This window comes from Cariama cristata, unplaced genomic scaffold (assembly GCF_000690535.1).
Source record: "Cariama cristata isolate BGI_N322 unplaced genomic scaffold, ASM69053v1 scaffold14894, whole genome shotgun sequence".
Classification (NCBI taxonomy): Eukaryota; Metazoa; Chordata; class Aves; order Cariamiformes; family Cariamidae; genus Cariama; species Cariama cristata.
In genome coordinates, this window is record NW_009612450.1 from 870 (window position 1) to 12922 (window position 12053).

At 37.1% G+C, this 12053-nt stretch overlaps 1 protein-coding gene across 1 annotated transcript in view; it reads left to right on the plus strand.

Moving 5' to 3' along the window:
• Window positions 1-3397: 3397 nt before the first annotated feature.
• The window catches only part of CHIC2 (cysteine-rich hydrophobic domain 2), a gene marked incomplete at its 5' end in the record, with an annotated part of 19917 nt that continues 11261 nt past the window's right edge, over window positions 3398-12053 (plus strand). Inside the window, 3 exons of the mRNA XM_009698644.1 lie at window positions 3398-3521; window positions 6064-6118; window positions 6263-6418. Coding sequence (XP_009696946.1) covers window positions 3398-3521; window positions 6064-6118; window positions 6263-6418 — 335 coding nt within the window. The remainder of the gene's footprint in view (window positions 3522-6063; window positions 6119-6262; window positions 6419-12053) is intronic.

Here is a 12053-nt window from a genome sequence, read left to right on the forward strand (position 1 = left end):
CTGTCTAGTTAAAAACAGGAATTAAGACATGATAGACAGAGAGGTTTGGAGGGTTGGAAGGACGTGGATGGGCAGGAGGCTGAGGAGGCCCCATAAAGGAACAGAAATGTGTAGCCAAAGTGTTCAATGTATGACTGTTTATTGTGAACAAAAGTTGTTAGCATCCAATGACTTCTCTGAAAATAAGTGGTAGCCTTAGCCTGTTTCTGGTAAACAGAGGAAAACCACAATTAGATAGTTTTCATATTAGCAAATGCAAAAGTATAAAGAACTGAAAGGGAGGCAAACTCTGGTTTCTTCTCCAAAACTGGAAGGTAAGTTGTGCAAGACAAGATAAAGACCCGTTAGTGAAATCATGAGGAAGCTTGCCTAACCTGTCAGTGACTAGTAAGGGCGTTGTGGTTGAACAAGGATGATTGCCTCATTAATTGTTCATTAATGGTCACTGTCTCATTATTACTTTAAGATCTTCCTTAAAACATGTACCTCCAAAATTAGGCAATTGATCTTCGTCTACTTACTTTATTGTGCCAGGTGTGAACAGTTCACTATATAGCAACAGCCACTTTTTACCTTTGTACAGCCTATAACTTTTTTGTCATTTATCGAGTAGCTTTTTATTAAAAGTTAGATCACTGTCAGAACATTTGCTTGGCGGATTTAAGGAGTAGGTCAAGTCCTATGTATATAATGAATTAGTCTTGCCTGGTATAAAAGCATGCATACGTTTTGAAGGTCTGACAAAATTATCAGCAGTTAAGCAACTACTGGATTGATCTATCCCTGGCTCGGCAGTTTAAAGGGTTGCTGACTGCTTCAGCTATGTCTATATTTAAACAAAAGCTCCCTTTTCATAGTCTCATACCCTCTCTGATCTTACATAGGAGTCATAATGTTGAGTTTGAAATATGTAATTTCCATGACTACAGATTAATATCAGAAAGATATTTACTATTACTTGATTTCGTCCAACAGACAGTGGAAGTGTGTGAGTTTCTAAGCTGAGTCGTTAAAAATAATTAAAGGAAAGCAGGTAAATATTATCCAAATAGAACATACAAAGACCTTGCCTTTCTAGGATGTGGGCCTTTTTGTTAGCACTAAGAGTTTTCTTCTTAAACTCACTGTTTGGAGCATGCTGCATGCAATTCTAGAACTTTTTTTTAACATTGTTTTTTAAATGTTTTTTGAATGTTTTTAAACTTGAAAGCTGAGAAAATATAGAACTTTACTTACAACTGAATTGAAGGTCCAAGGTATTTCATACTTGTTTCTAAAATCATATTAGGGTGGAAAGAGAAGTACATGATGAGTTTGAAATTGTGAAGAGAATATTTGTGATAGGTATCAGATTGTGTTTTTCAGTAACTCTTTTCCTATGCTTTCCTGTTCCCTGACCAGTTGATACATATGTGCCTTATATATACATCAGACTGTATTAGCTAGTAATACTGGATTTATTAGTCTTTTGTAGTGCCAGAATGATGGAGAGCCATTGTGATGTGCTAGTGGATGCATTTCTGCACTGTTTGTCATCTTAGTGCATTGTGTGTTGATGCAAGATAACTGTTTGGAGGGGGGGAAAAACCCTCACAATATATATTTTCAGCCAAGTTGGTTTCTTTATTATTAAACTTAAGTCTGCTTATATGTGTTTGAACCTTACTCTATATTAAGGACATACGAGTGAAAGCAGGGCTATGTGAGAATTATGGATGGAGAGTGTTAAGATTTGTGGAATATATATTTTGTAAGGGTCGTGAACCTGTGGAACTAAAGAGTATGGTTGAGAGCAATGAAGAAATGGTTTAGCGTCCCCATAAGAGAGGACAAAGAGGAAGAGGATAGCATGTGTCAGTTTTATGTGTTAGGAAGATGTGAGCTGCAAGCTGAGAAAAATTTGCAGGTTGGCTGTGTCCTATACTGTAAACTTCTGTACTTTGAAGTTTCCACCTCTCACAGTTTCTTTCTCCACTGTACAGAAGGACAGGAACTCAGCTGAACCTTTCAAGCAGAGTCATGTTCAAGAAACACTTTTTCAGGTTCCAGGAAGGTTAAAAAACGTACTCATGCATGAGCTGAGCATGGGTCTGTTGAAGATACGATGTAGAATGGGAAAGGCGTAGAGCAAGCAGAGAAGAGTATGTGTCACTGAAGATGGAGTATTGTACAAAAGAAATCTAGTGCTATATGAGGACAGCTGTCTGAGGAAATGCATCTCCAAAATATTGATTTCGAGTGTTTGATTTTTAAGACACTTTTTGCTGCTTTTTTGTTAGAGCTGTTACGTCTTTACAGTGAGCAAGTAGTAGTGTTCTGTGGAATTTTTAATATTTTCATTTCCACATTGCAGCTTGCAATCAAGAGTGATAGTACTGAGATCACATAATTACTTACCAAAGCTTTTCATGTATGGAATCGTCCTTTTTTGCTACCTGTGTTTGGTGACAAAACTGTAATACAGAAAGCTCAGAATGATGTTGGTAGCTGATTGAGTTAGCTCTGATGTTTCAGTTTCACTACCCCACGATGTATTAAACATTGCCACAGGCCTCCAGTATGGAGACTTATAACTTCAACAAAGTGTAACTGTATTGGTCAGAAGTTTCTGTGCCTCACTCTGCCTCAGCATATTTGTAATTCAGATACCTCTAGAGCTTTTCCAGTAGGATTGTCTTTGTCAGCCACAGCTTTTGAAATCTCTGCGAATATTTGCTTGCATTTGATGAAGCTGTCAATATTTGGATCATGCATTCACAAAAAAAAGCCTTGTTTCTGTCCTGCTGATTTCCCAGACAATCTTCAGCTTGAGGCTGAGCAGGGCTTTCCCTGCAATTACTTCTTTTTGTGACTTAACTGAGAGCAGGGAGACTTCCTTGTGCATTTGACTTGCCTGCTCATGCCTCAGAGTAAAGGGCTTCCTTAGTATTCTGGGTAGACAAACAGCTGAAATTCTGTCTCATCTCTTGGTGAGGGGCTCAACTTCATTTAGTTCTTGTGACATGAGCTGCTTTGGACTGAATTACCCTTATAGTTGGCCACTCCCTTATTGCTCAAATTCATATTTAATTCCATTATTCATAGTAAATGTCTTCCAAATACTGAAGCGTCAAGTACATGAAGATCATTGTTTGAAAGGACATCTCTTTAGACATCTGATTTGATGAGTTAATTATATGGTAAAGTGGTGTTACCTTTTAGTTTTGAGACTTCTGATGGCAGCTGTGTATCTTGAGCTTGGAGTCCTTCTCCAGGCTTGGCTGCTTATGAAATGTATACGGATCCAAGGGATTTTTTTTCAGGCTTTGGTTTCCACTTCAACCTACTGGCCGTTTTAAGTAGCTTAACTGATAGAACTTGACACTTCTTTCTGATATTTACATAACTTTTGCCTCAGCACTTGGTTTCACTCAGGATTTTGGGGACAGGGTGGATGGTCCTCCTGTCATGGAGTATTCAACAGGATTTTCAATGGTGGAGGCGTGTTTCCGGGAAGTATGGGTTTACTTTGTGTTGAAGTGGTAAACTTGTCATATGTTTCTCTGGTTAACAATTTTCATTTGTTAGTTCATCAGTTTTGAGGGATTTGTAGGAGTTGCAGAGCTACGATTCTAATTACAAATACTCTAGGTAACTTATCTGTAAGTATGGCCTCTGGGGAGACCTTATTGCGCCCTTTCAATATATAAAGGAGGCTTATAAGAAAGATGGAGACTTTTTACGAGGACCTGTAGTGACAGGACAAGGGTCAATAGTTTTAAACAGAAAAAGCATAGGTTTGGGTTGGATATAAGGAAAGCATTTTTTACGATGAGAGTGGCGAGGCACTGGAAGAGGTTGCCCGGAGAAGTTATGAATGCTTCATCATTGGAAATGCTCACGGTCAGGTTGGACGGCGCTTTGAGCAGCCTGATCTGGTGATGAGGGGTTGGACTGGATGGTCTTTGACAGTCCCTTCCAGCCCAAATCATTCAATGTTTCTATGATTTTGCTGCCTGCAGTCAATGATAGGGAGAAGATTTGTTTACTTTTCCTTAAAACTATATTTAAAAATCACTTACTGCATCAAATTCATAAACTGTGTAGCTCAGTGTGCTCTGTGGCATCTGCAGTTGTGTGAGGTGATATATACTTCAACGTCATCTTCCTTTTAGTGTCTGTTGTCAGGAAACTTGCGTAATTTCTCTTCAAATCTGTTGGTGCAGTCTGTGTCACTAATCTCAAGTAGAAACAACCCCAGAAATTTGCTACTTGCAACTTAAAGAAGCACTTTCTTTTATCTGTTTTAAACCAATCTCTGACTGGTTTCGCTCTGTTGTGGGATTTGGTGATTAACAGTTAATCATTCACCTTATCCACAGCCTTCCTGAATCTTTGCACTTTGATCATAAACCCCCCTCAACCTTCTCTTTTCCAAGTTAGTGTCAGCCTTAGTCTCTTAAGGAATCTGCTCTGTTCCCTTAATTATATTAGTCTTCCTTCTTTCTGCTTTCTCTTAACTCCACCAAGTCCTCCAGGAAATGTGGATGCCAGAACCGCACCCAGTACTGAATATGTGGGTATTTGAGGGTTTTATGGAGAGTCCAAACGATGCCCTCTGTGGTGGTCTCAATCACCTTCCTAGTGGTGCCCAGTATTTTATTGCTATTTCTGGTGGCTGCTGCTTGCATTGAGCTAATGTTTAAGATAATCATGAGTGGTGATAAAAGATCTCTCTCGTGAGCTGTAGCTGCCATACTTTAACTGAGTGTCAAATAAGCATAGTTTAACTTTCCCAGGATTCACCACCTTTTATCTGCGCAGAAGCTCATCTGTCACCTTTTGTCCACTGAGTTTTGTGAGGCCCTTCTGCAGTAGCTCACCATTGGTACAGCACTTAGCTGCCCGTTTGATTACTTGGATGAAGTTCTCCATTAGCATGTAAATCGTTCAGTTCAGTAAGAAAAAAACCCAACAAAACGAAACCAAAACCTTGAGAAATACCTAGGTGCTCAATAAACATATTGTCAAAGCAAATTATGTCTTTAAAATCTTCAACTGTCAAGGCTCAGGTAAGCTTTTTGGCATACAACTGAGCAATGTGTGATAGGTCTTGCTGCCCATATTCGAGTCTTGTGCAGTTTAATTTCTGATTTGGGGTGGTTGTAGTATCTGATAGTAAGACTGCTTTGGTTTATATTCAGAAGGCTATTAATTACAACTTAAATATTACACTAACTGCTGTTCACCAAATTAGTAGCCAGTCATACAGTTTTATTAATGATTTTGTTAGACTATGTAGTCCATACTAGAAGTTATTGCCCAGAGCATATGCCAGAAAATATTCAAATTTTCTTTGAGGTTCATGCATTCATAAGCCCAACAAGCCAACTGTAAGATAGAAAACAAATTTTTTATATAGACAAGGTGAAACTATTCTGATCTTCAGATCTTCTGAAACCTAGAATAGTCAGTAACTCCATCTCAAACTGCTTCATAGCTTTGCCTTTGTAATTGGTATGTTTCTTTCAAATTAGTTCTCATTTAAATTGTGTTTTGTTAGGTAGTATTTTGTGTTTTGAATCTTATTAGTGTATTTTTTTCTGAATAAGCAAGCTGGTATTGATTCCATTTTTATGCTTAGAACAGTTACCTAGCATGGCCTGAGTGGAATAGCACTGCATGAACTTTTCTTCAAGATACATTTCTACTGGTGGAGGAGTGGGCCACATTCAAACTGTGGCCTTAGCTTACCTCCTCTCTCCTCTTAAGTACTTCTATTTCATTTCCATGCTTGCTTATTCCACTATTGTTTATAAAGATCCTGCAGAATTTGGGGAAGAGTCAACAGTATCAACAGAACTTTAAGGGAAGACTATAGGCAGGATGGATTTCAAACTGTGTACAATGGTGTACTTTTGTCTGTTAGGATAATTTTAGGAATTACTTTTAATAACAGCTATTTTTTCCTGAAATTAATGCTGCCGTGATACAAACCCTGAGAGTATTATGAGGTGATTGTAACTTGTGGCATGGATTGGAGTTATTTATGATTTTGTTGTGATCTTCATTTTGTTTTTGCAGGTTTGGACTAAGCAACAAATTTGAAGCAGAATTTCCTTCATCTTTAACTGGAAAAGTGAGTATCTGTGAATAGGAATTTGGAATTAGAATTAAGATTTTTATTACAAAAACGAGAGTTCCAGATGTAGACCATTGTAAGAGTAGTAAGTCCTACTGCTGTGATACTAGTTTGTGGTGTTTTCTTTTTTTTCCCTTGTAGGTTGCACCCGAAGAATTTAAAGCCAGCATCAGTAGAGTTAACAGTTGTCTTAAGAAGAACCTTCCAGTTAATGTACGATGGCTACTATGTGGATGCCTTTGCTGCTGCTGCACTTTAGGTTGTAGTATGTGGCCAGTTATCTGCCTCAGTAAAAGAGTAAGTTGAACTATTCATATAATTTTTGCGAATTAGAATTGTACTGGGTTTGTTCTCATTTTGTTGTTGTTTTTTTTCTCCCACATGTTTAAAAACTGTGCGCTAGAACTTGCTTAAATCAGTTTGATTTCATACATTTTGATATCAATTGTCTGTCATACTAGTTGAAATTACAACAGACACCAGTTAGAACTTTGAGCTTATAACTCAATTAGTGATAGTATAGCTAAATGTCTCTGCTAGAACCATTTACTGTACAGCACTTACTATTACTGAAGTAACTTTCAACATTTTTAATAGCTGCATCTTCTCTGTGATACACTGTTTGGGATTATCAGAATTTGGTAGTGATTCAGTGGCAGTTATTTTACAGGAGCTTCCGATTACACTGTGGCCCAAATAGGCATGATTTTTTTTGTTTAAGAAGAAACTTTCAAAAAATATGATTGATTTTTTTCTTTCTGACTTTTCCTTCTAAGCTATAGATGAGTAAGATTTTTTTTTGCATTAAGAACTAGAAAGTAGTGTGTTTTCTGTGTACACTTGGCACTTAGTGTATTGTGCACAACAGAAGCTCATTGCACATGCCTGTTTTTCACTTCCTTTCCCTCAGTGTAGTTAATTAGGTTACCCTCCTATCTCTTCTGTTTTCATGTGTGTAAAAATTGTCTTTGGCTCATCCTGTTTCACTACTTTGCAAGAAGTCTCTGTGCCTCCCTATCTTCTCCTCACTATTAGTACTGTTCATCTTTCCATTTCATGGCAAGACTTGTGTATATTCTCTCTTGTGTAATACCTGTTAATGCCACAAATTGCGTACAATTTGGTACACTGAACATCACCATTGTTTTCTTTATCAAAGTCCTCATTTTACAGGGTCAGTAAATCAAAGCATTCTAAAAAATACATTTATAGGATGAACGCTGATCATAACAAAACCTGTACACGTTTTTGTATCGTCTAACTTTCTGTATTAAGATCTTAATGCTTAGTCCCTTTGAGAGATTATTTAAGGCTAGTTTTAATTGTATAAAAAAGAAGGCAGAAAAGCCTCCTGCTAATGTTGGAGTCTGGAGGGGGAGAAAAAAAGTTAATGTCAGTGTGAATTATATAAACCCCTAGGTTTTCTGTCTAAGCTGTCACAAACTGGTAAGTCTCCTGTAGCATGATTGTATATCCATATTCTGAAGGTCTGTTACAAGAAATTAGAATCTGCCGATTACTTCAACAGATAAGTTGGTGACTTAACTAGCTTGCAGAGAAGACTACTTTTACCATTCCAGGCCTAGCTCTGTTCTTTGCAAACACAAGGGAAACTTGTGTTGCTACTGTCCATGTTTAACTTGTAAAGGAGAAAGCTTCTGGTACTCTTTAGTATGACCCATTTTTCTCACGTAATGTGCTGTTGTAGCAGGAAATGATAGCAGGATGTAACATGGTAGGGGCTGATGCCACAAGCCGTCATCTTCTAAACTAGGGCCTCTTAATCTATTACCAGAAGTCACAAATAATCAACTTTTTATAGATTGTTAAAGTCAGAAAAAAGGCAAGGGCTTGTAGCATCTGGGGCCAGAAAACAGAGTTTGAAGTTGAGGAATGAGGTTCTGTGAGGGAACCCGGTGAAGCAATGCTTAGAGAGGTTATTCCATTGAAGTTTGTGTGGGATAAGAGTTAAGGTAAGCTCCCTTCCAAAAGGATAAATCTGAAAAAAAAAAATTAAATACATGGATACTCTGCTCAGAGGAGGCTGGGAAGAGGTTAGTGATGTAATTGTTGCTGTAATATACAGACTGCATAAAGACAGAAGAGTCTTGGAAAAAGAATGAACAGCAGGAGCAAGGACAGAAACTTGGGGTTGAAGTTCCAGAAGTCATCATAGAGGTATGGCCCAGACTGTCAGTAAATGTTGCATTTTTCCTGTTAAAGCTGGTACCAGGAGACATTTAAGGACCTTCGCACCTTTTCCTGCGCTTAAGATTGGGTGACTCAGGCTCAAGCTTGGATGCCCAGCATTAGTGAAATTGAGGTTAGGACTCAGCTGCCTAGACACAGTACCTTGTGCCACTGTGGATGGCCCAGTGGCACCAGACGGTGATGGCACTGAATACCTGTGTTTAGGCAGTTTGATTGTTCCTCCAGAATGAAAATCATTTAAGTCATTCTGGAGACTTCAAATCTTGTAACAGCATCATTTATCCACGTCAGCAGCTCAGTGAATGGATATCTGCTTAGAGGGTTGTCTGTCAGACAGAGAACCCAGAACTTGGTGTTAGTTGGGCATCTGGAAAGTATAGTATAGAGAAGAATTAATTAACTTGTGTTCTTAAAAAGAAACTGAAAGGGACAGGAGTGCTTTCCCAAACTATAACTCTTAATCATGGACTTGACTGGGAAAGACCTTTTTTTTTTTTTTTTTTTCTGGTTAAGGAGGAAAGCTGTGGAATATTTTCAAGGACATATTTGGAAATTCTAGCATAGGAAACAAGCAGAAGAATTTGTAATTATTCTAGTCAGGGCTACTACTCACAGAAAAGCAGTGAAAAGTTACTGCCACTTGAGTTGCTTGAATAGGTATGGGTGGATTCAACTTTATTTCTTAGTAGACCCAGATCAGGGAAGTACAAAGTGAGTTAAATCCTTTACATCCCTCTTACCTGGAATTACAGGTTTTGTACCCTTTAAGATCTCAGTACTGAATTGCGTCCACAAGCTTGTAAGATTTTTCTTTGATGCAGTACTTCCCATCAGTTTATGTCAAAGTGCTATGACAAGTGCAGGAAACTAATTGTATGTATTTTCCTAGAAGTGGGGAAAGTGAGAGACAGCACATGATGTGAATTACCTCGAACTGCTCGGCAAACTGACAGCAGTTGTAAATACAACATGGTTCATCTAGGTACCAATCTACTGAGCAAATTCCAGTAGAACTGTGACAAGAAGCACCTTCATATTCTTCCACTAAAAAAATTTAAATCCATAAACTGTTTTGGTTTGCTGATAATGCCAGGGTTTTGCTGATACATAGCAGACTAATGTATTCAGTGTGAAGTAATCACTTACATTTGAACTCTTCTACTGCTTGTCTCTGACTTTACTGTGTCTTGGGAAAGGCTTGTGTTGATCAAATGATCTTCCATACTTTGACTTCTTCAGGTCTCCTTTTGCTGGCCAGACTACAGCCATGGGTGTGGTCACAACAGCTAAAATTCACTTCTTGAGGAAATGGGGATCCAGGATGACACGTGCCTGTTTTCTTCCCTTCAACTTTTAGATACAATTAATTCTTTTTTACTGACACTCATAACGTAAAACAACTATAACAAATGAACAGTAAATAAAAGATTACTTGTTTTACTGTACCTGCACTTGTCTGAGAAGTGTTGCCCAGAGGGCTTTGCTAATTCAGCCCTGTCTGAAGTGATTCCTAGTGGAAGGACTGCTTGGAACTGGCCTGTGTTACATCTTGTGCTGCAGTGATCACAAAAGACTCCCAAGACCATATAATTAGGGAGTTTCATTTCTGAAAGCAGAATGGGAGTGTTCCCGCATAGAACTGAAATTTGTGTAAAACGTATTTTAATCACACAATAAAAATATACCAGCCTTCATCTTTGCCCTTTTCTACTGAAATACAAGACGTAACAAATTTGTTTTGTTGAATTGCATATACAGTGAGCTAAGAAGTGGGAGTGTTTCTCAAGTTAAGGATTTTATTAAATGAAACAACAGTTTCACTATATAATTGCTTACTTTTAATACAGAGGAGTAGTTTTTCTCAGAATGACTAATTAAGAAATGCCTGTTTTAATGAGGCTGAATCAATCTACCATGCTCTTAAATTACTGGTATACTTTGCAACTCTTTTTCAGAGAAACATTTTTTAACGTTCAGGTAGACAAAACGAAAGCTGCAGCTTCAGAGTTTGAAGTTACAATAATCTTAGTCTTTCTCCATATTCTGTATTTTTACTGACTTTCATTGACTTTTTTAATTCTAACATGAGGATGTTATCACAAATATAAATATGATTTTTGAAATACAGACAATTATTGAAAGTATGTGTATAATGGGAATATATGCTTATTTTTGTGCAGTGAAAAATAAGTTATGGGTTTGCCTCCTTAAATCAGCAGGTGCTTCAAACTAGGAATTTATTAAGTCGCAGACATCTGTAAACTTGATTGTTAATTATATCACTTTAATGCATTTACATGCAATGAAAGCTTTCCCTTCACTGTATTTTTCTTTTAAGTATTTTGTTCAGTGCTAGTTTTGGAAGTCTTTGTACAGTATTGTTTCCTTTCTTCTTTTGCATTGAGGTATTTGAGAAAAAGCCTGCTACTCTTCACCAGTGGAATAAATGTTTAATTTGATTCAGTATCTTATTGCTTTTCTACTTTTATGTGGTCTTGATTCAATTTTAATGAATAAAAGCTGCAAGAAAGTTACAGGAAACACAGTCCTTCGTTTGCAGATCTGGATCGTCAATGATCTTCAGCAGTTTTGCTCATAGATTGTACCATCCTTTCTGGTACAAGTTCCAGATTGTACAAATAAATGTTAAGTCTTTAACTTGTTCTTTAAATAAAAAGAATGGCATAGTGAAGTATAATTCAAAAAGCCCTACAGGCTGAGGTGCCCATTTGAAGCCAATTTTTTCAAATGAATTGACGCTCATTTTCAGTATTAACTAAATGCTGTAGTTCCCAATGTGTGAATAGGATAAATAATTTCAACAGAAATGGTAACAATGAAAGCAATGATAGAATTGCAGTACCACTAGATTTCTGAAAAGCTGGTTTTGTACATATAAATTGCATGTTTCAGAAGGTTCATAGGCAATCTCTTAAAATGAATAGAATGAGATATTTAATAGTGATCTGTACTAACACTTTCAAGAGCTACTTGTTTGTTTGTGAATTCACACAAAGCTAATGAATGCTGCTTAAGCCTCATCATTAGTTGTCACTTACATAGCAGTTTACATCTTCAGAGTGCTGTATAAACATAAGCTAATTACAACTTCCAAAGTATTGATTAAATTAAATATGTGGTAGAGAAGCTGGAATGAATTTTCTTAAATACAGTAGTCTTGCTTGTCAGTGGATGATACTGATGTTAAAATACATTAGCTCAGTTTATTGGAGCTATGAATAAATTAAATTTATTTTCAAAACTGAAGAAAATACGTATTTTTCTCATCTGCCTGTCTGCTAAGGACTTGGCACTGGAGATACTCTAATACCATAATGGTTTTCCAAGCACTTCCTCAAGGCAGTTACATAAGGTACCTTGTTTTTGAAGTCTCTGTTGTGACAATTTACATTGTAATTCAGTTTGGAAGAATCTTTAAAATTGTAATGTTTATTATGCGTATCCCAACCAGAACACACGTGATGCCTATATTGGCTCTAGTCAGCTTAGTAAAACTTTTTTAAAGTAGAGCTTGTATGTATCAAATATGTATTCCAGACTATTGTCTTCAGATCTATTCAGAGGTCTTTTAAATCACTCCTTTTTTTAGTATTAGCTATGAAATGAAAACTTCAGAAGAATCGGAAGATTCAGACCTGATATATTTTTCTTTAAAAACTATTCACAGTCATTTTTGTCAGGAGAGTCACTAAGTCCTCCG